This window comes from Chaetodon auriga, chromosome 18, assembly GCF_051107435.1.
Source record: "Chaetodon auriga isolate fChaAug3 chromosome 18, fChaAug3.hap1, whole genome shotgun sequence".
NCBI classification, from domain to species: domain Eukaryota; kingdom Metazoa; phylum Chordata; class Actinopteri; order Chaetodontiformes; family Chaetodontidae; genus Chaetodon; species Chaetodon auriga.
In genome coordinates, this window is record NC_135091.1 from 9,278,214 (window position 1) to 9,303,225 (window position 25,012).

At 44.0% G+C, this 25,012-nt stretch overlaps 1 protein-coding gene across 7 annotated transcripts in view; it reads left to right on the forward strand.

The window, feature by feature from the left end:
* utrn (utrophin) overlaps nt 1-25,012 on the forward strand; it is a 174,964-nt gene that overhangs the window by 45,771 nt on the left and 104,181 nt on the right. For 6 of the 7 annotated variants that reach the window (XM_076756295.1, XM_076756296.1, XM_076756294.1 and 3 more), the window contains 22 exons: nt 91-261; nt 611-790; nt 1,545-1,673; nt 2,421-2,591; nt 2,777-2,833; nt 3,068-3,223; nt 3,889-4,026; nt 4,117-4,212; nt 4,429-4,599; nt 5,096-5,268; nt 7,011-7,161; nt 8,156-8,331; nt 8,681-8,816; nt 9,299-9,448; nt 9,582-9,734; nt 9,824-9,925; nt 10,142-10,262; nt 10,780-10,997; nt 11,167-11,284; nt 11,483-11,688; nt 12,634-12,788; nt 12,958-13,147. In XM_076756295.1, the coding sequence (XP_076612410.1) occupies nt 91-261; nt 611-790; nt 1,545-1,673; nt 2,421-2,591; nt 2,777-2,833; nt 3,068-3,223; nt 3,889-4,026; nt 4,117-4,212; nt 4,429-4,599; nt 5,096-5,268; nt 7,011-7,161; nt 8,156-8,331; nt 8,681-8,816; nt 9,299-9,448; nt 9,582-9,734; nt 9,824-9,925; nt 10,142-10,262; nt 10,780-10,997; nt 11,167-11,284; nt 11,483-11,688; nt 12,634-12,788; nt 12,958-13,147 (3,318 nt within the window). Of the gene's footprint in view, nt 1-90; nt 262-610; nt 791-1,544; nt 1,674-2,420; nt 2,592-2,776; nt 2,834-3,067; nt 3,224-3,888; nt 4,027-4,116; nt 4,213-4,428; nt 4,600-5,095; nt 5,269-7,010; nt 7,162-8,155; nt 8,332-8,680; nt 8,817-9,298; nt 9,449-9,581; nt 9,735-9,823; nt 9,926-10,141; nt 10,263-10,779; nt 10,998-11,166; nt 11,285-11,482; nt 11,689-12,633; nt 12,789-12,957; nt 13,148-17,613; nt 18,704-25,012 lie in introns of those variants that run through there. The other variant, XM_076756300.1, reaches the window with a different exon arrangement.

Here is a 25,012-nt window from a genome sequence, read left to right on the forward strand (position 1 = left end):
TTCAAATGAATTCTGCTTGTTCTGCAAAACACAGCTCATGTTGGAGTATAACTAACATTCATTATCTCTTCATTTTCCTTCCGTTTACAGGTAACGGAGGGCAAGCAGGACCTGGAAAAAGCTTTGTCTCTGTCTCAAAAGTTCCAGAAGGAGAGCGCTGCCCTACAGGAGTGGCTGACCACCAGTGAGGCTCAGCTGCAGCAGAAGAACAGCTGTGGAGATATGCCAGCTGACATCGACGCTGAGATTGCGTGGGCTAATGTGAGTAGCTGGCCCAGCTTTTCATCAAGTCTCTTTGGCAGAAGCAAAGACGTGCTTCTGCTTCGAGCCAGTAGATGGAGCAGGAAGACAGCGTGATGCTCATAAAAACATCTCTTTCTGACATTGGAGATGAAATGTTTCAGACATATGAAAAGTTGAAATGTTGAGCATATATACTTCTACTCCGGGTTTTGGGATGTAATCGCCGGCTGTTATTTTTAATTAATGTCACTGGTAATTAATGCTTTATTTTTGGTTTGCATTCAAGTGTGTGTATATGTGCTGTTCAGTATATCACATATGACATCATGTCTTTTTTTGTGCATGTCTGTGTGTCTCTCTTCACCAGGGCCTGCTGAAGGAGTCGGAGCGTCGTAAGGCGGAGCTGTCCAGCCTGATGGAGACCAGCGCTGGTCTGCAGACCCTGGTGGAGGGCAGCGAGGCTCAGCTGGAGGACAAACTCTGTGGCCTTAATGAAGCCTGGGGCCGCGTACGCACCTGGACGGAAGACTGGCTTAGCACTGTGCTGGTGAGTGCAAATATTTCGCGCTGGAAGGCTTCATAAATAAAAGGTTGCTGTGTTGTTTATTTTATGTTTAGATTCTCCCACCTGCTTTAAGTTTTTATAGTTTCTGTACAGTGTATGCTTTAGTAAGACTTTCATTTGCAAGTGAACAAAGGCCACTTTCGGGTAAATAAATGTATTTTTGTCTTGGCTGTGCCTTTTAGCACGCCATTTTTCTGGGTAATGAGAATTCTTTTAATTATAACAGCTTTTATAATTCATATCAACTATAATGGAATAATTTAAGCACTCATGATGAGTTGTGAAATTCTAAGAAGTTCATTGAATTTGAAGTTGTTTTTCCCAACCTTGGAGAGATTTAAAAAAACAGAAAAACAAAGCAGAACGGCAGCATTAGAGGGTTATGTCTTTGCAAGTTTTACAACCAAATAAAAGATTTCCTCATTATGCTGCGTAAGTCAAGTGATTGCCGTAGCCAGACAAAGGAATAAGGTTCAAATCAAAGACAAAACAAGGACATGCAAATCACCTCGACAATAAAAATATTTACTGTGAACAAAAGACTAAGAAGTGTTTCTTTTTGTAATTGCGCACTGCAGCAAGGTCATGTAAAGGTTACGGACAACTCAGAGAATCATTAAAAGTCTTTGTCTTAGATTAAGCAGAAAATGGGGAGAACACAGAAGGGCTCTCTAAGGGTGATTCTTGTTTTTATTTCCTAATGGGAGCACTAATCCTTTTTTCCATCTGTGTGCAGAGTCACCAGAACGAAGTGGAAATCTTTGATGAGAACTTGGCTCACATCAGCACCTGGCTCTACCAGACCCAGATCCACCTGGACGAGGCTGAGCGGCTCACCCCGACAGAGAGGGAAAAAGTGGTAAAGGTAAGGCAGAGGGAGTCGTTACACTGTGAGAGAGGAACATCAGTGTGGATAAAGGGAGGATGGCTCCAACATGTGGACACAGTACACCTGGAGCATGAAAGACAGTTAAAACATGGGAGGTTTTTCCATATTATCAACTAAAGCTTTTAGTTTATACTATTTTTTTTTTTTTCTGTTAAGTCTGAAAATATGCAAGAATTGGGAGAGCTTATGCCATGGCAAGCTTAGAAATATGTAATAGTAAAGAATGGCTTTGTGGAAATCACAGCCTCTGGCAAGGAAATGCATTCTGCCAGAATCCATCAAAGAAATCCTCTCCTGTTACCTTGTGGTCTGGACTTGAATGCTAAATGTCTCATTTTGGATTGTCCACTGTTGGAGCAGAAACTTTTTATGCTTGTTTCAGATGGGAGTTTTCAAGAAGCAAGCATATTTGGACACTATTAGAGCATTTTTTGTCTACAAGAGAGATGGAAAAAGGAGAAGCTGAGTCTTTATCTGTCAAATAATTTATCCTGCTCTTATATTGAATTCTTAACCCTTCCCTTCCTCTCGCCTTGACAACCGAAGGCCTCAACCAAATATCAGCTCGTGCATGCTAACCTTGATCAGTACATCCTGTGCTCAGCTCTTTGGTCTGAACCAAGGCTACACTGCCATACAGTCTGAGAGCGAATGACTGATAGCATAAATGGATGACAAACGAGAATGATGAGTAATGCATGAGCCTCTGTGGTTTGTCCGCAGCGCATGCTCGAGGAGCTGGAGGACATCAGTCTGCGCGTGGACAACGTGAAGGACCAGGCCATCATCCTGATGACCAGCAGGGGGCCCGCCTGCCGAGATGTGGTGGAGCCCAAACTGGCTGAGCTCAACTGCAACTTCGACAAAGTCTCCCAACACATCAGAACTGCCCAGGTACAAAAGCACGAACTGTTCTTAAATCTGAAATCACAGCATCAAACAACCCAACAATTATCACCTTTGCTAACGTGGATTCAGTGCGGAATTCAACCAAACAAGGTCAAACTCTCAGACATACAGCATGTGGTATGGTCTGCACAGTCACACAGTCTCTTCTGTCTTTGTCTTTTGGCGTTCAGATGATGTCCAGTCTGGAGTCAAGTGGTGTTGACTTGAACCAGCAGCCACCTCAGCAGGTAAAAGAAACAGCAGTAGCTAAAACCACTTAACCACAGACTTCTCTAGCAGTGACAAAGGGGTCATCATTGATTTCATGCAAACTACAGTTAATAGGGTTTGTACAGAAAATACTGCAAATACTGCAATACTATCATGCCACAGCTGGACCCTCTCTTTGAGCTTTCAGTCAGACAGTTACATTCAATTGTGCCTGTTTTGACCTGAGGTGTGTTTTTGCTCTGTCACATCAGGTCATTCACAGCCAGGAGACCCGTGCAGAGAGTCTGAGTCGTCCTGTTGAGTCTCTGGTCCGCGCTGAGGTGAAGGACCTTCAGTCAGAGCTCCAGGACACACTGAAGGCTCTGCAGCAGCAGCAGGACCCAGCAAACCTCCTGGATGATGACAAGGTACACAAAGCCACCTTTCAATTTCATCCTTTTCATTTAGTTTTTAAAACTTTCAAAGAAACGATCATTAAAAAGTAGTTATTACTTAAGAGAGAGCCCCAAATGGTGTTGTACAGTATTGCAGATGGGGAAATATCCACTCTTCTTTGGTTTCCATTAAGGTTACTCATCTCTAGCAATTTTCCAGAGAGATTTGAAAGACATACACAGAACATTGCCCCAGGCTACTTATTATTCCCTCTCTGAAGTTTTATTAGATTTAGGCCGGGCTACAGGCTATGTAAAGCTCCCACCTGATAAGACGAGCTTTGATTTGGTTTTTCAAGGCCTAACAAGTCTGGAATTCAAGCTGCTTTATCAAGGTTTATGACGTTAAACACAGTGCCTGAACAAACCTCACCAGTCCAAAGCAAGGTCAGTGTACCCGTCAGGAAGCTTTTACTGTGTTTTTAACAGTATTTTCCCAGAAGCATCTGCAGCATCTCCACTCTCAACAACTTGTTGTTTGTGTAGCAAAGGAGCAACTTACAGCTAATGTCGGTTTCTGGTGTGTAAGTTGCTATTTTTCTGTGCTGACTAGATTGATGAATTTAAGATGCGACAAAGACAGCTCTAGTTTAAAAAATCCAATCTCTTCATTTAACCCATCTGTCTTTTTGCACCAGATGGATGAGGAGAAAGCCGGCGTGGAAGACTTGCTGAGAAGAGGAGAAGAACTGCTGCAGCAAACTTCAGATGAAGGCCAGAGGGAGGAGTTGAGACTTCTGCTGCTCCGGCTGCAGAGTCAATATTCTGCTCACAGGGTGAGATACATCAAAGAATATGTAGATGTTGCGTTTTCCTGGTGTGCACAGTTGCAGTTTGGTCAATTTGTGTGTGTTTGCCCGCTATAGGAGCTGAGGGTGCTACGAATCAGGCAGGTGGAAGTTTCTGTGGACTCGTCATCTTCTTACGCCTTCACAGAGCAGACTAGAGAGTTTGCAGCCGAGGTGAGGGACTCGCACATGAACAAGTACATATTCTGTACACATAGACTCTAATTAAGTAATTTTGACCGCAGAGTTGTGGCTTTCACAGTAAATGCTTTGTAGTATTGGCTCTAGTGTTAGTGTAGCACAGTGTGGCATGCTGTGTTATCATGTTGCACGATGTTAATGCAGTTTTCCTTCTGCCCTGTGCTTTTCTCCTGCTCCGTTGTGGTGTAGGAGATGTCTTCAGTGGAGCGTAGCAGTGCTCCTTCACTGAGTCCCTCCGACTACCTGTGGGACATCAACAAAGTGCTCCTCGTCATAGCTGACAATGAGTTGCTTCTGAACTCCTCTGAGCTCAGCGGGGGGCTGTATGAAGATTTTTCCAGCCAGGAGGACATGCTGAGGGTGGGTCATCATTCATATACCCAACCTGCTAAGCTAAAATTTGCCATTGCAAGAATGGTCTGTGATATTGTTCCGCATTTGCTTTTGTATAGCAGTTTTTACAGAGTTAAACAAGATTAGCTCACGAACAGTAGTTCTGCACCTATGGGAGGGCTTTCCAAAGCTATGTGCTCCGACATCCAAGGTTTTAAAATCTAGACTTAAAATTGAGTAGACAGTAGGAATTTAATGTTTTTCCTCAGTGCCATAAAGGATTAAGTTAAGCTAAGACCGGGGGCCAAATCTGTCCCTACTTAAGAAGTGATCAGCAAAATATTAAATTCAGTCTGTGTCAGATAATCAGCTATCACAATTGAAGTGATGTGATTTTCTTCTGCCGCTTAACATCCTACTTGCTGCGTGAACTTTTTAGCCTCTGTTTCAGCTCGCAGTGCCCTGATTTCCTTCTCTCACCTTGCAGCGCCCTTTTCTTCATCTTGCGTTTGTCTGTATATAGAAAATCAAAGACAATCTGGAGCGTCTTGGTGAGCAGATCACAGGGATCCACGAGCGCCAGCCTGATGTCATCCGGGATGCTTCGCCTGCTGGGGTTGCCCAGATCGGAGACGCCCTCACACAGCTCAACGCAGAGTGGGACCGCGTCAACCGCATGTACAACCATCGCAAGGGGTGCGTGCGCCAACTCCACACACGCAGATCGCAATGTACATGTGCACTCATTAAATATAAGTAAGGTGTTGAATAAAACGTGAACAAATCTTTCACAGAACATGTGACCAGTGAGAGAGAAGCTATTTTCAGATGTGAATGTGTGTGTTGGGATATGTGGTCGAAGCTGCAGGGACATTAAATGCCAGATGTCTGCTAGTCAGGAGACAGCAGGAACAGATAAAGAGATAGACCAGGGCACACAATCGAGCACCCTATACACACACAAACACACACACACACACACACACACACACACACACACTGACCTTGATTACTATCAAAACAGTTCCTTGGGCATAAACAATCTCGTGCCTGTTCACATCTTCATTCATTCATTGACTTACTGACACACAAGCTTACACACACACACACACACACACACACACAGACACAGACACACACAAACACACTGGGTGACCTTGACTACCATCAACACGATTCCTTGGGCATAAACAGTCTACATTTGCTGAGCATAGTATGTGCACATGCTAGAATAAACTAGCAAGCTCATTTTGAAGATTACACACAAATGCGGAAGCAGTCTGTCTGCAATCACAATAACCTCTGGGCATCATTAAAAATCAAAAGAATGGAGTATATTTTGTAAAATTGCTCATCCAAAACTCATTTCCTCACCTCGTCTCTCTGATCAGATTTGTTGTGCTCCACACAAAGCTGAAAGAGGAAATAGCCCTCATGCAAGCCATCAATGCGATAAAGATCTGTTTTTTGTATTAAGCATTTTAAGTAATCAGCCTCTCCGTCCATGCTGATTTATTCAATAGCGTCTCCGTGAACTCGCCAGTGTTGTAAGAGGTTCTTGATTGTTATGACATTTTCTGGTGTTTAATAGAGGTCAGCTGTGCCATTTTTGCTCATCACGAAGCATGGAATTTCCCGACAGGTAAACTCGATTGCGTCTCAAGAGACCAGAATTCTTTAATGTCTCATCCCGTTCGATATTAAGCCCACTTGACATTAAACAGGAGCGAAGAAGTAAGAAAAAAATTTGTAATTAGTCATTAAGGGATAATCAAAGCCAGAATCCACCGGCATCGCTCAAATCAAGAACTCTACAAATATAACTGAGCTTTAGGTTAAAGAAGAAAAAGGTCTTTAGAAGATTATGCAGGGTAATTGTCTGCATTAGTATCTGATTCCCTTTATTAGGGAAATTGATCCCCACTTCAATATAAATTCGACAGAGTAGAGATTTGCATTTGTGTGTTTGATGCTTAGCCGTACAAAGGAAACAACGTCCTCTGCACAATGGGCAAGTGATAACAAAGAAAATTTACGTAGAATAAAAGAGTCTTCACAGACAAACATCAGACTCATTAATCATAAGCACTGTGACACACACATGCACACACTCCAGCATGCATTTTGATGATGAGCACATTTGAACCAAGCTCAGCTTTCAGATCTGCGTGCACCACTTCCCTTCTGCAGGTGTCATGCCTTATGTACACCTGCAGAAAGGAGGGAAGACGTTCCCGTGGTGGAAAGTAAGAAAGTAGAAATACTACATACATGTTGGAGGTATTTTTAGTCAAAGGATATGTTTGCCATTTTTCTAATCCGTCTTAAAACCACAGCCAGGTGCCCATGTGAACGCTGAAAGTGATTTTGTTTGCTGTAATCACTCCTGTTCATACTGGCCAGGAAAAGATAATTTTCTAATTCTGGTTCTGCTGCAGGAGTTTTGACCGCGCCATAGAGGAGTGGAGGCAGTTCCACTGTGACATGAATGACCTCGGCCAGTGGCTGACTGATACGGAGACACTGCTGTCCGAGAGCGTTGGCCCTGATGGACAGCTGGACTTGAACTCTGCACGGCAACACCAAGAGGTCAGTGGAGGGTGAAGGAGCGTGTGGAGGGCTGAATATGTTTAGTGGTGTATTTCACATGATTTTTGTCTGTGCATTTGGTCACAACACTCCAGATGTAAGTCTCACCATGAATGTATTGCTTTGTGTTTTTATGTGTTTTTGCAGCATTATTCTAAACATTCATGGCATTCCACCTTTATCATTACAAACACTAATTTGTCAATTATGTACTCTTAGGTTCCCACATGTTTACAAGCTCAAAGCAAGATTATTACCTTTCCAGAATGTAGCAGCAATTTGTTTGAAATATAAGCAGCTAGATGGTTGGAAATGTTAGACAGGCGATAATTGCATTTTGTTCCCCAAGGGGAAAAATTGCTGCTATTCTGTAGCTAATAAACAAACACTCTGCACATCTAACTGTTCATTATGCAGAGCGAGACATGGAGAGAAACAAACTGAAGAGGAGGATGAGAAGGGACCTCTGATTTTGCTTTGTTTGATTACCAAAGCTGCAATTTCATTTCCAAGGGGAATTAAATTCTCTGAAGCCGCTGCATTATTGCTGACAGCACCACCACCATTAACGCCTTTTATCAGCGTGATTTGCAAAGTTTGAGCTACAGTCCATCTGTCCAGCTCTTTCACATGTTTTCACAGTTGCACATAGTGAGCTTGGGGATCAAGCGGATGGGAATTGAAAGATCACTTAGCTGACTCACCCTTTAGCCGACTTTACAGCCACTCACCTTTCTTAACTGATCTGTCTTGGCAAGTATAATATCTCTGAGAGGGAGTAGAGATTTGGCAGCTCAAATCTTGATGTGCCACGAGTAACGCCAGTGTGTCAATCAGAGATTTGCTTTGAGAGATTGACTCGAGCAGCGGATTTGTCCCTGAGTGATTCCTCTTATTCTGATTGATTGATCCCTGATCCCACCTTTTTTTTGTGTGTGTTTTTCCTCCTCCCCTGTCCCTCGTGCTTTCTTTCATTCCTTTGTACGTATTCTAGGAGCTGGAGGAAGGTCTTACCAGCCACCAGCCCATCTTGGCTGTACTGACCCGCACTGGGGAGCAGATAATTGGGCAGCTGTCATCCCCTGACGGATCCCTGCTCGAAGAGAAGCTAGACACCCTCGGGCAGCGATGGAGAGCTGTCAACCGCCAGGTCCTTGAGAGACAGCGCAGGTGATGTGTCCTCGGAAACACACAGGATGTTACGTTACACGTGGATTAAAAAGATTAAGGGGATGTGGTCAAATGTGGATTTTGACAAATCCGACACATATTGCTGTGCCTTGACTATATAACATATGGTTTTACAGTATAATGTAGCACAGAGGTTAGCGCTCCCTCTCCACCACAGACAATCTTTGTTTCTTTATCAGTGTTTGGCAGGTTAACATTATCAGTGTGGTCAATCAGTCTATAACAGTAATTTAAATGTAAATTTTAGGATTAGGGCTGGCACCTGCGGGAAATGGAGATCCTAATCTTACAACATTATGTGTTTTTGTGTGGGTGTGTGTGTGTGCAGGCTGGCGAGAGGAGACCCGGCCCTGTCAGACCTGGTGAGGAGACGCGAGGAGCTGGCTATGTGGCTCGAGCAGGCAGAAAACGCTGTCAGCTCTTTACCTGTCACTGCCACTGACAGAAACCTCAAAGAACTCAAGGTACAGCGAGTCTCAAAACAACCTCACGTCAGTGCGATCCATGGGAGTGCAGAGCTTTCTATTTGTGCTCCAGAGCTCGGTTCATTCGGTTATTTTTATGGTCATCTCCTACTGTGCTCCATTTTCCTTTGTTCTTTGTTTGCTTCACTGTACCCACAAGCTGCTCCCAGTATCTCAATCACAAGAAAAAAAGCTGTCAAACCCAGCAAACATACACAGAAGGAACGTCACATCTCTTGTTTTGAATGATGCGTTTTTGTTGAAGGAAATGCAGTCGCTGCATGTTTTCTGTCTTCATTCCCTCCTGACAGCAACCTCAGCCAGACCTTTCCTCAGTGGAGACACATTGTGAAAAAAGTACATTGAATGATGTGACGGGGCTTCTTGATTTTCCTTTACTTATTTTACTCTCATTTGTTAATGCGTCACCAAATCAGTCCCGTCTCTCTGTGGAATTAAGGGTCCGTTTTTTTTCTCTGCAGGCCCTTGCCGAGGAAATGGATGCACAGAATGAACGTCTCGGATGGCTTAACAAGCACGCCCCTCAGATCCTGGCCAATCCGAGCGTGAGCCCTCAGAACAGAGACCAGCATGTTGGCAAACTGAGAGCCATAAACCTCAACTGGAGCAAGGTACCAACACTACATCCACGTTTGCCATGTTTTACAACACTGACAGCCACAGTATCTCATGTTCTCCCTGCTTCTCCTCTGTCTCTCCTCCACCCATCTCCCACTCATTCTTTACTCCCCCTTTCCCCTGCAGGTAACCCATGAGTTACTGGACAAAGTTGGGGAGGTGGAGGTCAACCTGCAAAGTCATGCCCAGTTCCAGGACAGAATGAACAGGCTCACTGACTGGGTCGTCGTCACTCACCAGACGATCATGACCAGAGGCCTGAGCCCAGGCCAGGCACAGGTAGATCATCTGAATATGACACATCTAACCTCACTGCGAATCTGTTTATCACAACTATGGTACTTAAAATCAGTTCTAACCTGTTGTAGGCTCTGGAGGCCTCCATGAAGGACAGGAAGAAGGACCTGGAGGACCTGTTGGCTCATTCTATAGAGCTACAGAGACGACAGCAGCTGTTGCCTCAGGAAAAGGTCCCACTTTCCATACTAATATGATTTCATAAAGAAATACTACTAATTGTAGCATATAATGTACCATATTGCACCTTTAAAGCACCACTAATCCATGTTAGGTAATTTAATTTCCTCTAATTTATTTAATTGGCTGTTTTATTAAAAGCTGGATAGACTCTATTTCCTGTTGCTAATATTCTGTACTGTAATTACTTGCATGCTCCATGTGTATAGAGTAAGGTAGAGCAGCTGGCAGCTGATTGGAAAGCACTGGATGGTCGACTGAGGGAATCTCTCCAGCCACCCGTCTCTCCATGGACACAGCACCAGCACGCGGTCCAGCACCAGCAGCTTGGTAAAGATACCGAGGAATGCCCTTTTTAAAATTCAGATTTCTCTCCTTTCTGTATCACTATTTTTATCTTTATAACACATCAACGTGTAGGGAGGAAAAGACTCCACACAGTCCCAATGAAGTGTTAAGCCTTTAATGAGACAGAGAAAATTAGATATCGGATCATTAACAGGAAACGACAAACAGAAATAGGTACTTGTATAAGAGGTAATAAGTACTCAGGTGGCAGATTTGGAATTCCTTATTGGTTTTGCTTAATCTGGAGCATGAGAATACATGATGAAATAACAAATAAGAGGTGAGCAACAAAGTCATGGTTGTGTAACACTAAAACAAGCCCAGATGCCTCATTCATCATGATTTAGTGTGATGCCACTATCCTCTGAGAGCAATTTGACAGCACCTCCTCTCTCACTTTAACACCTTTAATACTCATGGCATCATTTCCTTTTAAGAAGCTCTATATGTCAACATTACTCGCCTTGAGTTCCCTGCTTTGTATTTGCCCCCGCTTCAGTGTCTGCGGTCCCCTCAGCCGTGCAGATGGCCAGCCTGGTGAGCGAGGACCCCCACCATCAAACCCCGCACACACCAGACACCGTGGCGCCCACCGACCTCAATGAGACAGCCACTGAGCTGGCAGACTGGCTCGTCCTCATCACCCAGATGCTCAAGTCTAATATTGTCACCGTGGGGGACACGGAGGAGATCAGGACCACTATGGGACGTCTTCAGGTAAGATAGGGGGGAGCAGAGAGGACAGATGGGAGAGAAGTTGTGGATGTGTTTAATGTGATGAACTTTTTTAGTGGAATATTACATATTTTGTGTAAAATTGAACTGCTAAATAACATCCCAGGCTATGCACCTTTTTTCTGATTGTATTTGTGCATCGTCTTGACAGGTGACGAAGAGTGACCTGGAACAGCGTCATCCCCAGCTGGAGGACATTTTCACCCTGGCACAGAACATCAAGAACAAGACCTCTAATCTGGATGTCCGCACATCCATCACTGAGAAACGTATGTACAAAACAGTTTAAAAACGATCAGAAACAATGTCGTGTCTTTAATTTTCTTCTCAGGATTTTAGTTCTGATTGGTTTTATCGAACAGCATTTCTATTTCTTCCCACCACTTAATGTTTTCTGTCAAAGCCACCGTCGTTACTTTTCTGTTTTTGGCTTTTCCCGTTGAACGTGCATCTGCCTCTGTCTCTAGTTGAGAGGGTCCGCAGCCAATGGGACAGCACTCAGCATGGGGTCGAGGCACGGCTCCAGCAGCTGGACAACATGATTGGCCACAGCAACCAGTGGGAGGAGCAGAGGAAGGAGGTGAAAGCTCTCATTGGGCACAACGAAGGACGTTTCCACAACCTTCTTCAGCAGTCCAGAGATCCCCTGACTAAACAGCTTGCTGACAACAAGGTTAGGGAAAAGTTTCACTGCTAAACTTTGTCTCTACGTCCTCTGTGCGTCTAATGCCTGTCCTTCCTGAGGTCATTCCCTCTGATTCTGGATCTTTTTCATAACGGCAGACTAGAAATATACTCCAGGGAATTTGTCTGCTCACTTTCCTAATAGAGAGAAAAATATTAGACCAAACCAAACTTTACTTTAAAAACTATTAGAGGTCCTCTGTACAGCTGTATAAGTCTGTACAAGATGGGAATGAATAAATCACCTCTCTTCAGTATCACTTTGAACCTTAATAACATTCATACGCCCACATCATCCATCATTTTAATTTGAGATGATGACTTGGACCGAGAGTGCCTGGAAACAGACTCTGCCTCAAGAGTGTGTCTGACGCATTACAGGAATCAAACACTAGAGGGCAACTGAGTTTTACAGAATCCAGCATGTTGGATGCACAGCTATCTGCTCCTGGTTTGTGTGGTCTTGTAATGATGAGTAATTGTCCATTTAAAATAGTGAAGTGTACCTTTTTGTTAAAAGAACCTGGGGGTCATATATGGATGACTTATTTGCTAATGCTAAATTTTAAATAATAATCTGCCCTTATGAATAACAGTTGGGTCTTATGAAACGTGCTTGATTAAGTAGAGGTTAAAATAACAATGTCAGATGGCTGAGCTGTGGAATAACAAATCTCTTTGTGTTTTTAGTGCCTCAAGTTTAATTTAATTTTTTATTAAGTTTGGATAATAGGTCATTAATATTCTTGCAGAGTAATTTGTCTGACTCAAGCAGATACCAAGCCACAACAAAACACAGAAAGCAGTGCATGCAAATAAATAATATTTAAAAGTAGTGCCAACGGGGTCCTCAGCAGCAACACATGGCTGAGTCACATCTGTCACATTATCAGTGTCACTGTGATCCTCATGCCTCTGTGCTGATTGTTTACAGGCGTTCCTCCAAGACCTGGGCCGAGGCCAAGCTACAGTCGCGGCCTTCAACGAGCTGTCCAATCATCTTTTGCAGGAGTATTCTACTGATGACACCAGGAGGATCAAAGAGGTCACAGATACACACAACGCTGCCTGGAACAGCATCAACAATAGGTGCACATAAACCCACCTTTTTACCTGCACGTACTTTGATTGCGTCACATGTGGGCCTGATAGCTCTGCCAATAGTTAATGATGTGCTAACTGCTCCAGCAGTGAAACTCATAAATCATGTGTTTTTCATGTAAAGTCACGGATTTGTCTCATTGTTATTGATTGGCAGGGCGAGTGACCGGCACAGCCATCTGGACAGTGAATTGAAGGGCCTGCAGATGTCTCTCAGGGAGCTGGAGTCCTTCCTCAAATGGCTCCAGGAGGCAGAGACTACGGTCAACGTTTTGGCTGATGCCTCCCAGAGGGAAGACCTGTCGCAGGACTCCGTCCATGTGAAGGAGCTGAGGCAGCAACTGGAGGTAGGGGCTGTGGAGATACTGCGTGTGCTTGTGCATCTATTTATCTGAGAACAAATCTGAGTTTGGGACCTTGTTTGGAAAGTGAGGACGTTTTGACCAGTCCTCACTGTCAGACAGACCCTCAAAGAGCTCTTTGAGGGTCTTGGTTTTGGAATTAGGTTTAGGTTCGGGGTGGGGGTAGAGGAAGGGTTATGGTTTGGCATTTAGTTGTGATGGTTAAGTTTAGGGTAAGGGGCTGGGCCTTATATCAATGAGGGTCCTCAAAAGTGTGGAAGTACAAAGGTGTATGTGTGTAATCTATGCGCAGGTGCTAGCCTATTCTAGCCTATTATCTCAGTGTCATCCTTCATTAATGCATCCTGCACCAATGGGACTGAGGCAGGGGGGTGTGTGTGTGGGTGCATCCATGTGTAAGCTGCTGGTTTAAGGTGTGTGAATGAGAGGGTGTACAGAGGGCGCCTGAGTGCTTGTATGCATTGAGTGCGGCTCATTGATCCTCTTGTCCTGTCCTACTTAGGAATTCAGTGTGTGTGTGTGCGTTTGTGTGTTTGTGCTTCCTCTCACTAGCTTGTCATTTACCCAGACCTCTCCTCAGGGATCTGGTGACACACATCATCTTATGCTTTATGTAACGTTTTAATCCCAAAATCGCCAAAATCACTTCACCTCAGCCTTTCAACAGATAAAACATGCACTAATCGTTTTTTGGGGGGGTGGGGGGGTGTACATCCTGTTGAAGCTGAAAGGTCTTTTTCTTTTAAATGCTGACCCTGTCAGTCTTGTTCTCATCCCTTTTGGATTATGTGCTGAGGGGCTTTCATTTACACCACCTGACAACATGACTCGCTGTACGTCTGTGTGTTTCCATGCTTCTTTGCAGATGAAGTCCTTGTCCCTGAGAAAATTCTGCAACGTCATACATCTTGCAAATCTGAAAGCATAAATCTAATAATAACGTTCTTGGTTTCGTTGTCTTGAATGCCACAGTGCTATTACTCCGTTATCCATTGTCCAAGTACTTAAAAACAGGCCAAGGCTATAGCAAATACATGCATGAATGGCCTAAAGATTTCTGAGGATTCTTTAATTGGTTTTACAGGCTTGGCTTGATTTCGTCTTGGTCATAAAGATGCAGGTTGTTCATTCAGATCTTTTGGGAGAAATTGATATCATTAACACGTTTATCTCCCCATTACAGTGATCTGTATTTGTTTTATCGAACATAATCCATCATTACAAGTCCTGTCAAAATTTCAAAGGACGCCCACTGTGTACTATTGGATTTTATTCCTAAGAAGTCTGTCAAAGTTATCTGAAAGGTCAAGTGTGTGGTAAATGTAAAAAAAGTGAGTTGAAATTGAATTTATCAGTCAAAGGCTAATACTTCAAGAAATACTGGCACACCAACTTATTGGTGTATCTGTCTGATTTGGTCATCGCCCACTGGCTTCACTGTTATCCTCTTTTTTTCTCCCATTTCAATCTCTCTGTCTCAGTTGGAGACAAGGTTGATGGATGGGACTCATGTCTTGAAAGTAGGATAATGAGACAGACTTTGAGCCTTGGAGGACGTGTGCTGACATAGAGAGATGTCTCCCGAAATGTTTTATCAACTCACAATGAGTGTTGGGTTACTTTAATTACAGTTTTTGGCCACAGGACCATTGTCATTCTGACTGCTGTGTTCATATTAAGCCCACAGTTGGTGAGTGGATCAGAGCAGTGACAAATACAAATGTGGCACATTAACTGGCATTTCCTGAGAAATGTAAAGGAGGATTCTGAATAAAACTAATTTTAGACTCTGATAATAGACAAGCAAATACAAGTTGTGGAGAGATTGAGATGAGAATATTGATGCCGTTGTCATGTCTGTTAAATATGAAGCTACACTGGGGAGGTTATTATCTTAGCTTAGCATAAAGGCTGTCCATTAAGTATGGAAACTAGGGCTGGGAGGTGAAAAGTACAGCAGCTGAGAGCAGTAAACTCCTATTTGCCAAGAAACAGTTAAATCGTCGAGCTTCCTGCAAAACCACAAATTGTTGTTTTTACATTTCAGTTTGTTTACGGATTATACAACGTGCCAGCAAGGGAGCTTTAGAGTTGTTGTCTGCTTTATTTCTGAATTTTAGAGAGAACCAAGCTAGCTGTTTCCCCCTATCCACTCTTTATTGATGGTGTACGCTAATACTGCTTCATAAGGATAACATCTTCTATTATAGTATGTATGTAAATGTATACTGCATTATTCATATACAATTTATTATGGTATGGTTTATTTTCTGGAATAGTGGTAGAGCAAATGCGTAAATCCCACCTTGTCATAAAGCAGTCCTGGCCATTAATTTCCAGTATTGTTTGTGCAAGTCCTTTTCAGCCAGAGGCGTTAAAGGGCTAATTACGTACCTTGGTGTGAATCGTACTGCAAACTCTAATTCTAACCGAAATTTTCTCTCTGTAATGTCATATCACGTAACTCTTACTGGGGCTGGTGTACGTGCACACCACACAAATGCACTCATGATGGACACTATGGCAATAATGGCATCAAGAGAAAAGTGCAAAGGTGCACATAGCTGGAGGTGCAGCTTTTATCAAGCTCAAGTTGTACGTGTTTGGCTGTGGGCAAGAGAAATTTTGTGTGTGTGTGTGTGTGTGTGTGTTGACAGTAGCAATGAGGGCAGCAGAGACATACATACCTTCTACAGCCTCCTAGTTGAGACCCGGTACTGTCAGTCCTATTAAGACTGAGCCAACAAAACACTCAGTCTCCCTTGTAATTCCCTGTGAAGCAGAGTCGATACTCTGTGGAATGACTGAAATGAGCACTGTAGCCAGTTAAACCTTGTCTAAACAGAGCTCTTCAGTAAGCTCATCATGATCACGATCCCCTCTCTTAGTGACTGCGTGCATATATCTGTGCACGGGCTTGTCGGTAAATCACGATTACACTAGCTGCGTAGTGAAGACGCATGTTGGTTTAAAGGAATGTATTTGTGCTGTTCATTTCTTCCTCTTCTGCCTTGAAATCTCCCTTCATCTGTATAAAGAGACAAGACAAGTGGGGGCCGAGTGCTGTAATGCATCCCGTAGTGCTACACTGAATGCACCATATGTGTATGTGTGTCAGTTTGTGCTCATTTTAAATGTATGAGTCACAGTTACGGGGGAACCGTCGGTATGAAGCATGCTGCTCTGGGGCGATACAGAGGTTTTCATCCTCACTTCAAATGAATGCCTCTTGTAGTGCGGTTGGGAGAAAGAGAGTGTTTTTCAGCAGCACTTCAAATAAAAGTCAACAGAAAGAGTCATAGACGACATGAATAGGTTTAAAATACCCACCTGTGCGTAGTACTGTGTGGTCAGTAGCTCTGCGGGAGCTGAGCCACTGCTCTGTGATAATCTTTGCTGATTGTGCACCTATCTCTGCTTTTTACCTGACTCTCATTTTCTTGTGCCTTTTTGTCTCTTGATGCCATCTCTCTGGTACTTTTGTGCCTCCAACAGATTCGTTCTATAAAGTCTTAGCTGTGTTCTGCATCGATAAAAGATGCGTAAAAGCCTTTTATCTTCTCTTGACCTTTCCCTCCTGCCTTCACTCGCCCTGCTTTACCTTCCTCCCACTTTTCTTTTTCGACATCTTTTCGCTGCGCTGTTCAGCAAGGCCTGTTAATGTTTTCAAAGCCGCATTTGGACCACACAAAGACAACACATTGTAGCTGCAGGTGTCTGAGATATTTTTCTCTCCTGTAAATGGTCTATTTTAATGGTATCCTCAATGTTTTGACGTCTTAGAAGCACATGAGCACCTGGATTAATAAACAGTTCTATAAGATTTACGTTACGATCGTCAGTTTTAATTATATAGTTAGATAGTTGGCAGTAGAAGGAGGACAGGAAATGTATGGAAAGACATGAGTAATGACACACAACTTCATTCGTTTTGTCAAACGGCTGTTCCGGGTCGACTGCGTGAGAAGTTTGGTACGGCAAATGGCTTTAAACACTAAAATACCCAAGATCTGCCATTGCTATGGAGAAGAGGCCAGGCATTAGAAATGCTTTGATGCTGCAATTGGAAGTTTGCTGCATTCATCCAAATTTGACCCTTAATGTGAAAGGCAACTAATTTACGCTGCATTAAGCGATTGGAAATTTAAGCCCTGCGATTGTACATTTCTCACTGGCATGCTCCTTGTTCGCCCGTCAGACTGATTTTTATCAAAGAAACAGATATTTTCTAACACAGTTAGTCAGCTTTTGTACTCGCGGTTCAACCGGCTGACTTTCATGTCCGTCCGAGCCGTGGAGGTGCTCCAACTGTCAGTCACCAACACTGCCAAGGCGGAAAATGAATGGGACGTTTACTTCCAGGAACCCTGGACGCCTGAAATAACCCCTCCCTCTGCTAACTCTATTGTGTGTGTGCATCTCATTTGTGCACCCAGTTCTCGCTCAGTCCCCCTCTCTCTCTCTCTCTCTCTCTCTCTCTCTCTCTCTCTCTCTCTCTCTTTTTGTCTGTCTCTCGCTCATTGATCTGTTGGTTCATTCTCCCTTCACGGCAGAGACAGTCTTTGTCGTCCTTTACTCTGATGCTTTTGATTCGTCTCTCTCCTTTCATCCTCTGCTTTTTCCTGTCTCTGTCTGTGGTCCAAAAGGAGTACTATGTCTCTCTCTCTCTCTGTCTTTCTCACTCACTCCCTCTCTTTCTCTCTCCGGATCAGCGGCGGTAAAAAGTGAACCGCGTACGACCAGCTTCGCTTCTCGTCCAGTGCAACTCGTGCCGTCCTCTCTCCTCTCCTCCCTGCTCGCCGGCACTTTCCAATCTTCCTCTTCACTCTCCCTGGTTTTTTTTTTTTTTTTTCCCCTTTCCCTCTTCTTCATTTCCTTTTTCCTCGTCACTCTCCTCTGACTCTGCAGGGTGCCGTCACAAGTGATTTGTTTGATTCTCTTCTGGCTCTGCAGTCGGGGGTACGCGTGTGAATGTCCGCGTGGAGGAGAAAGTGAGTGTCTCGTCTTGTCCTGCTCGCCTGCATCATCGTATGTGTGTGTGAGAGTGTGTTTGTGTGCGTGTGTGCATGCTGAGAGCTCTGCGAGAGTGACTGTTTATAAAGAGAGAGAGAGAGAGAGAGAGAGAGAGAGAGAGAGCTGAGGCTTCACTCGCTGTTTGTAGTGTGTGTGTGCATATGTGATGAAACATGGGGGCATGCTGAGCTGAGTACGCGAGTGTGTGTTTTCTCTCTCTCTCTCTCTCTCTCCCCCTCTCTCTCTCTATCTCTCTCTCTCTTTTTCTGTGTGCATGTGTGTGTGTGCGCATCACGTCAGCTTGGCTGGGGTCTGGTCGGCTGGCTAGGGAGAGGGAGAGGGAGAGGGAGAACAATATGAGCGGGGTAGGGCAGTGCTAGCATGCGGACCAGGAGCAGGCTGCTACAGACTTGTAGCAGTCTTAAGATGATGGCCATGGTCCGGACCTCCCTCCAGAAAGTGGTGGTCTTCCTACACAGGCTCCAGAGGATGGCCATCTCCTCGCCGCGCTACCAGAAACTCTGCAAGGTACGTGGGCTCCAGGAGAGAGAGCGGGCTGGAGGGTGGAGAGTTTTTTTTTTTTTCTTTCTTCTTTTTGAACTTGTACTTGTGCGCAGTTGATTTTTTTATTTTTTTATTTTTGTCGTTCTCAAAAAACTTTCATCACCGTGCATGCTTTGGAGTCAGCTTGAGGCTTTCGGATTTGTTTTTGAGACTATTCTCACTAACGCTAAGGCTGTTTGTTTGTGTCAGCTGATAGCCACAAAGTTTTCTCTGGGTATGTGTATTTTTTTCAACGTAAATGTCTTTTTTTCCCCCTCAAAATGAGGAGTGGCTCACCAAGTAGTCTATCTTTGCCTCATCCATTGTTTCTCCGCTATTTTTGGTGGTTTTATTCATGAGTCATTTGGTTGTCAAGACATTCTGTTCCAGCCGATGTTGTTCTGGGGACTCTGTCACCTCCACAGTATGTCGTTTCAGATATATACATACACTGTGTACACACCTCACTAACTTTAGGACTTTTGGCATTTTTTTTGTACAAATAATGATTCCAACTGTGCGTCCCTGTTGCGGTGTGTGTGCGTCCGTGTGTGTGTGTATTTTTGTCTGCATCCTACCAGTTTTGAAGTGAGTTTTGACTCTATAGTGGCACAGACATAAACAAACTAACAAGGCAGAGACGAGTGTGTGTGTGTGTTGTGTTGTTTTTGAGTGAGAAGCACATATAGTGTATTTTTGTGGTTTATGTTTGTGAGAGGCATCCTGACAGCTTTTGTCAGTGAAAGGAGATTTAAGTTCCTCTGTGTTCAAAGGTTTGATGACGGAGCTTACTCTCTAATGGCAGTAATGATCAATTAAGGCTCTTAATTGAGGTTTTTAAGTGTGTTATGGTGAAGTCACTTAAATGTTGGCTCTTTATATTTAACAACAGAGCAAAGTCAGTTGTATTACTCAGTAACCTGTTACAGCTGTTTGTCAGCTGTAATCGATTTCACCTCAGAGGAAACAACTACTGGTGAGTGGAGGACTTGGTGTCATTTTGAACCACTTGTTATTGATCGCTGATCTTCGTTGCTGTCCTCCCTTGCGTTGCACAACATTGACCCGCTCTCATTCAGAGGGCAGAGGGGACCAGCTGTTGAGATTTGACACTGCGAGAGACTAGCGCATCAGACCAGTCGCTGATTGCTTGCCAGCTTCAATCATGCCTCAGCAAACATGTGGCGGTTCAACTTAATCCATCCTTAATCCATAAATCCATCGCTCTTCTGTGCTCCGCCCTGTTTTCTGCTGCGTGGTTTTGGTAATTTGTCAGTCTTTCTATTGTGCTTGTGCCAAGGTGTGATCACAGGTGAAGTCTGTTTCTGTGTTTTACAGGTATCGCATACCTCTGTAGTCTCGTAAAGAAAATAAAAAGGAACAGAGAGACTAAAAAACATGGAGTGAGAGCGATAAACAGAGCATTCAACATTTTCTTGCTCTTTCTCAGTTTTCATCTTCTAGTTTTTATCTGCTTGTTTAACCAACTCTGCAGCCCTGCATGTGTACAGTATGTGCAAAATCAACACTCACTCTTTTTTTCATTGAAAAGTCATTCAGCTCTGGAGTCGAATTGCTCATTTGGCTCCGTTCAGCATCCTTACAGGCCAGACCTTCCTGGATTGCGTCCCTACTGGTGGGAGGCATCAGTCATTCCACACTCGATTACCCTCCCTCGGGTTGCATCAGTCATTCCAGCTTCGTTTGGCCTTCCCTTGGGGGGGAATCAGTGATGCCGGGCTTGTCCTGCCTCCCTGGGGCGCACTCACTGGCTGCCAGACTGGAACAGTGACTTCTCGATGATGGATTTGCTCGGGGCTCAACCTCTGGGGTCCGGCCATTCTTTCTGTTTCGGGACAGCGTTGGTCCTAAAACAGCCCACCTGGCTATTGTCTGATTCAGGATAACAAGTGCTCAAATAACCTAGTGGCCCTTCTTTTAATACTAACTGTAGCCACTGTAGTTACTGTAAGTCAGGGAAATAACTCTAATGTATGAAAAGCATTAAATTTAATATATTTTGCTGGGGCACATACTGTAGTCTTACCATCCTGTAGCTGCAAAAACATATAAATAATATTCATCTGATCAGGCTGACCAAGTCAACATTCTTCTTGTCATCAGGCTCAGGCTCCCACGAAGGCTGTATATTACATGCAGGCTGTATTTTATTCTTGGCAGTCCAATTAAGCTGCAAAGCCCAGCTTATCTTCTAAAACATATTGACCTCCATCATATTGTTCCTCACTATGTCTTAACAGTGGCAGGATAGAGCAGGGTGACCGCCTTGCCAGCTCACCAAGCTAAGAGTGACTGGAAGTTTATAAAATCTCCTGAGTCATAACCTTGTAGTCGTCTTTTTCTCTTAATTGTGCTTCGCTGGTAGCTTTTGGGCTGTATGTGTGCACCTTTTAACAGCACTCATTATGTTGATGTATAATACCGAGCCACGCGGTCTTTGCAAGAAGAAGCCATTTAACAGTTTTTAGAATTGCATCTATTATTTGCTGTGTAAATTGTTTTCAACTCCCACTTTGCCAAGTCAAAGCAATAATGGTTAATGGGGTTGTACACTATTAGTGAAATTTTACATCTATACAGTGTTCCCTAAGGCTTTGTTTATGTGTACGGTCCAGCACTGTATTTATCCCTCTCTCAGAATCGCACTCCCATTAAAGATGTCAGCTAAACGCCTTAAATGTAAATGTGTGGCCTCCTGAATCGTTGTAACATCCCGATTCTTTTCACCTTCCTCTCGCCTTGCGTCCTTGCTCTCAAGTGTTCTCACTTCTTCCTCGCTTGCATGCTTGTGACATGAGAAGTCTGCCGGTAAAGCGTGCTTGTGAGTAGCATGCCTGGTTAGTTTGCACTGAGACATACCGAGGGCCCCGGCAGCTCATTTCATCTCCTCACTTTTGCTCTCCTCTGTCTCTCTGTGTGTAATCACTAGCTGAGAATTGGCTGAAGGGCCCACCTCTCTCCTGAGGAGTGTCCTCCTACTCTCATTACTGTGGCACTGGTTCCTACTGTGTGTGTGTGTATGTGTGTGTCCAGCCAAAACCCACTTTAGAAACAGCCCTAAAGCGCTGAAAATGTGGAGTCATGCCTCCTCTTTCCTATTGTTTGTCTCGCAAATATTTTTGCCTCTGGGCTCCACACACCATCCACCTTTGCTTGCGATTCACCGTTACCACAGGGCAGGTGACTCAGGCATGGGCATGGAGCCCGACTGTCTGACCTCCCTGTCCTTGAGCTCCACCGGGGTCCTCTGGGTTATTAGCAAGTGTTAGCATTAGCAGTTAGAGCCTCAGGTGCAGGCAGATAACCCCCCACTTTCCCCCTCTGTAACCTGGCTCACATTCAAATCACAGATATTTTTCTTTCACGCATGCTTAGACACATTTAGCTCACGGACACACGTGGCCACAATGCATCCTATCCTCTCTCGCGGTTAGACACGCACACACACGCATAAATGCATTTACTCACCCAAGTACAAGTATACGCACACACTCACTTACTTCCCAGCTAGCCTGAGTGATGAGTCACAGGCGGGAGAATTATGTGGAAACAGATTCATAAATGCAGATCATTTAAATTCATCAAGACGTTATTGGGAGAGAGCAGGGACAGTAAAAGAAAATGAAGACGGGATTCGGCTCCCAATCAACATTACATGTAAATCACCGCAGATGGACTTCCTATTGGCAGTAGTGGTGATTTGAAATAGCACTTAAATCACTGATACAACCCAGAGTTAAGCTGCTCCCCTGTTCTCAATTGCCGTTACTGCAGCAAGTGGCCGTTCAATTAGGAGGCGATGAGGAGAAACTCGCCCCATGATTGACAAATGCCATCCTGGGACGAGAGGAAATATGTAATAAACTACACTATGTTTTACATTATTAGATGCAAATATAAATGGAAGGAAAGTCCTTCAACCCCTCCCTCCCTGTCTCTCTCTCTCTCTCTCTCTCTCTCTCTCTCTCTCTCCCCCTCTCCCCCTCTACTTTGTCTCTCCCACATCCAGTAAACCCATTTATTGAGCCAGTAATGCATGTGTGTGTTGGGTTTATGTTTTTGCGCGATGGATTTTGTGCTCACGCTTCCATTAGTGGCTTTCAGGCAGGTCCCAACAGCAGGCCAAACCTGCTAATGTCTGTGTGGTTTATCATCAGACAGACTTGGTGGTGCGGGAAAGCTCTGTAACCATCCAGCCTCTCAACATGTGATGGTCAGGCGACATTATCCATTGAAAATTACAAGTGTATTAATATTACGCTTGCATTAATACTGCTTAAATGACAATCACAGTTCACTAGTGGTTAGATATCGTGATAGAAATGATAGAAATTCAAAGCAGCATTTTTTGGCTTTTGGTTTCTTTGCTCACCAAGTGGAGAAATTCCTGTTTTTTCATGTATTAACTTAAATCATTACCTTTTTTAGTATGATAAATCATTATATTTGAGAGATTATTGGCTAGTGTGTTGAGCCCTTTGGCAAGTACAGCTGGACTTTGACTGGAAATGTTTGTTGGAAACATACGAGTTCATGGCTGGAACCAGGAGGCAATTAGCTTAGCTTAGCATAAAGACTTCAAGCAGGGGGAAACTGATAGCATGGCACTCCAGTTCTAATTAACCAGTTATATCTTGTTAGTTTAATCTGTATACAATGAGAAATGTAAAAACATCAACCTTTGGTTTTAGAGGTAGTTGCACGCTGTAGTAAACTTTCTATGCTTTTTACAGAAATAAGCCAAACTCCTCAAACACACCTGTACAACAGCTAAAATAGTGTCAAACTGTCTAAATTCAAACTTCAATCAGGAAAAAAATTAACGCTAACTTTCAGTCCGGTGCTTGATTTTGATGCTACGGACACATTTGGTGCGGTATGGAGGCTCAGTACCCAGCTGCACTGGGAGACTTGTTTGTTTTCAGACAGCAGACTCCGCCAGAACTCTCTGACTCACCTGACATCATGATCTATGGCCGGCCCAAGCTTCCCGAGCCCGATTGGACCAAGTTGAGACAGGATAGAGATTACCATGTCCCGCAGGCTCAGTGGACAAAAGGCACATACCACGTAGTCATGCATTCAACTTTATCTTAAGAATTCCGTCCTCCTTTCTTTTCTCCACTTCGTATCATGATTGTGGCTCCCCGTAGGGCAGCATTGCTGTAAAAATAAATGTTGAATGTACTGTGGAGGTTTCTACAAACTACCATAGAAAAAGAGAGAAAAGGGGGCACATTGACCTGGAGGCAGCGAGAGGCAGGAAGCAGTGATTTTTGTTGCCAGCTTGAAGCCTCTCTGACCTTCCAGCTCACTCTTTCCCTCCCTTCACTGTCACCCACACTGAGTCAGGGTACGATCCAGAGGGCGACCTAAGTGGGGGAAATAAAATGAGGGGTGCAATCATTTCTCCTTTGCTGCTCCTTCTATTTTTGCCTGACAATCAATCTGTTGGGGCTGTGGCCTGAGCTCTGCACCCCGCCAATGTCCCACCCTGCCGATATCTGTGGTAAGCACACAAACACAGTGCTGACTCACAGTCCATACTGTGCTTTCTCTACGTGTATGAGGGTCCGTACCTCTGTGGTGCTGACAAATATGACAGTTTCAGATTGGAGGAGAGATTAAGGTGTGTAATCCTTGCTCAAACACAAAGCGGCCCTCACTCAATCAGCCTTACACACACCATCGATAGCATCAGGCCAGAATAATGATCAGAGAAGGATTGACCCAATTATTATTATGCAGATTTTACATAGAAATCTTATTGTTTTTTCCTCTTCTCATCATTACTTCCTGGTACTTCTTTTGTCTCCTTCAATTGTTTTGCCCTTCTGAGTATCCACCTTGACTTAAACACTCATTTATTTCTCCTCTGTGATCTTCTACCTCTGGCCATTTTTCCTCTCCTGTCAAGGGTAATTAATTCTTTAAAAAGAAGTGGCACATTTGTTGGAAGATAACGTCTGCTCCTGCTATGTCTCAGTGGTTTGGTGTTTTATTTCCGTGGTGCACTGAGCCCCAGCTGATTTTGTATTTCTTCTGTTTTGTGGAAGACGCGGTGCACATTTTCAGAGATTTATCACTCCTCTTATTCACATCTGAGCGAATGTCTTTGTTTTGCTGTCCTTCTGTTTCTGATTGCTGCTCTTTCTGTACAGACGTTGTAGGCTCTTTGTATAATCACACAAAAGGAAAGCAAAACTTTGAGCTAATCAAGCCTTTTTTTAGATGAGAAGTATGAAGCCACATTGCTCTCCTGCTGTACCTGTC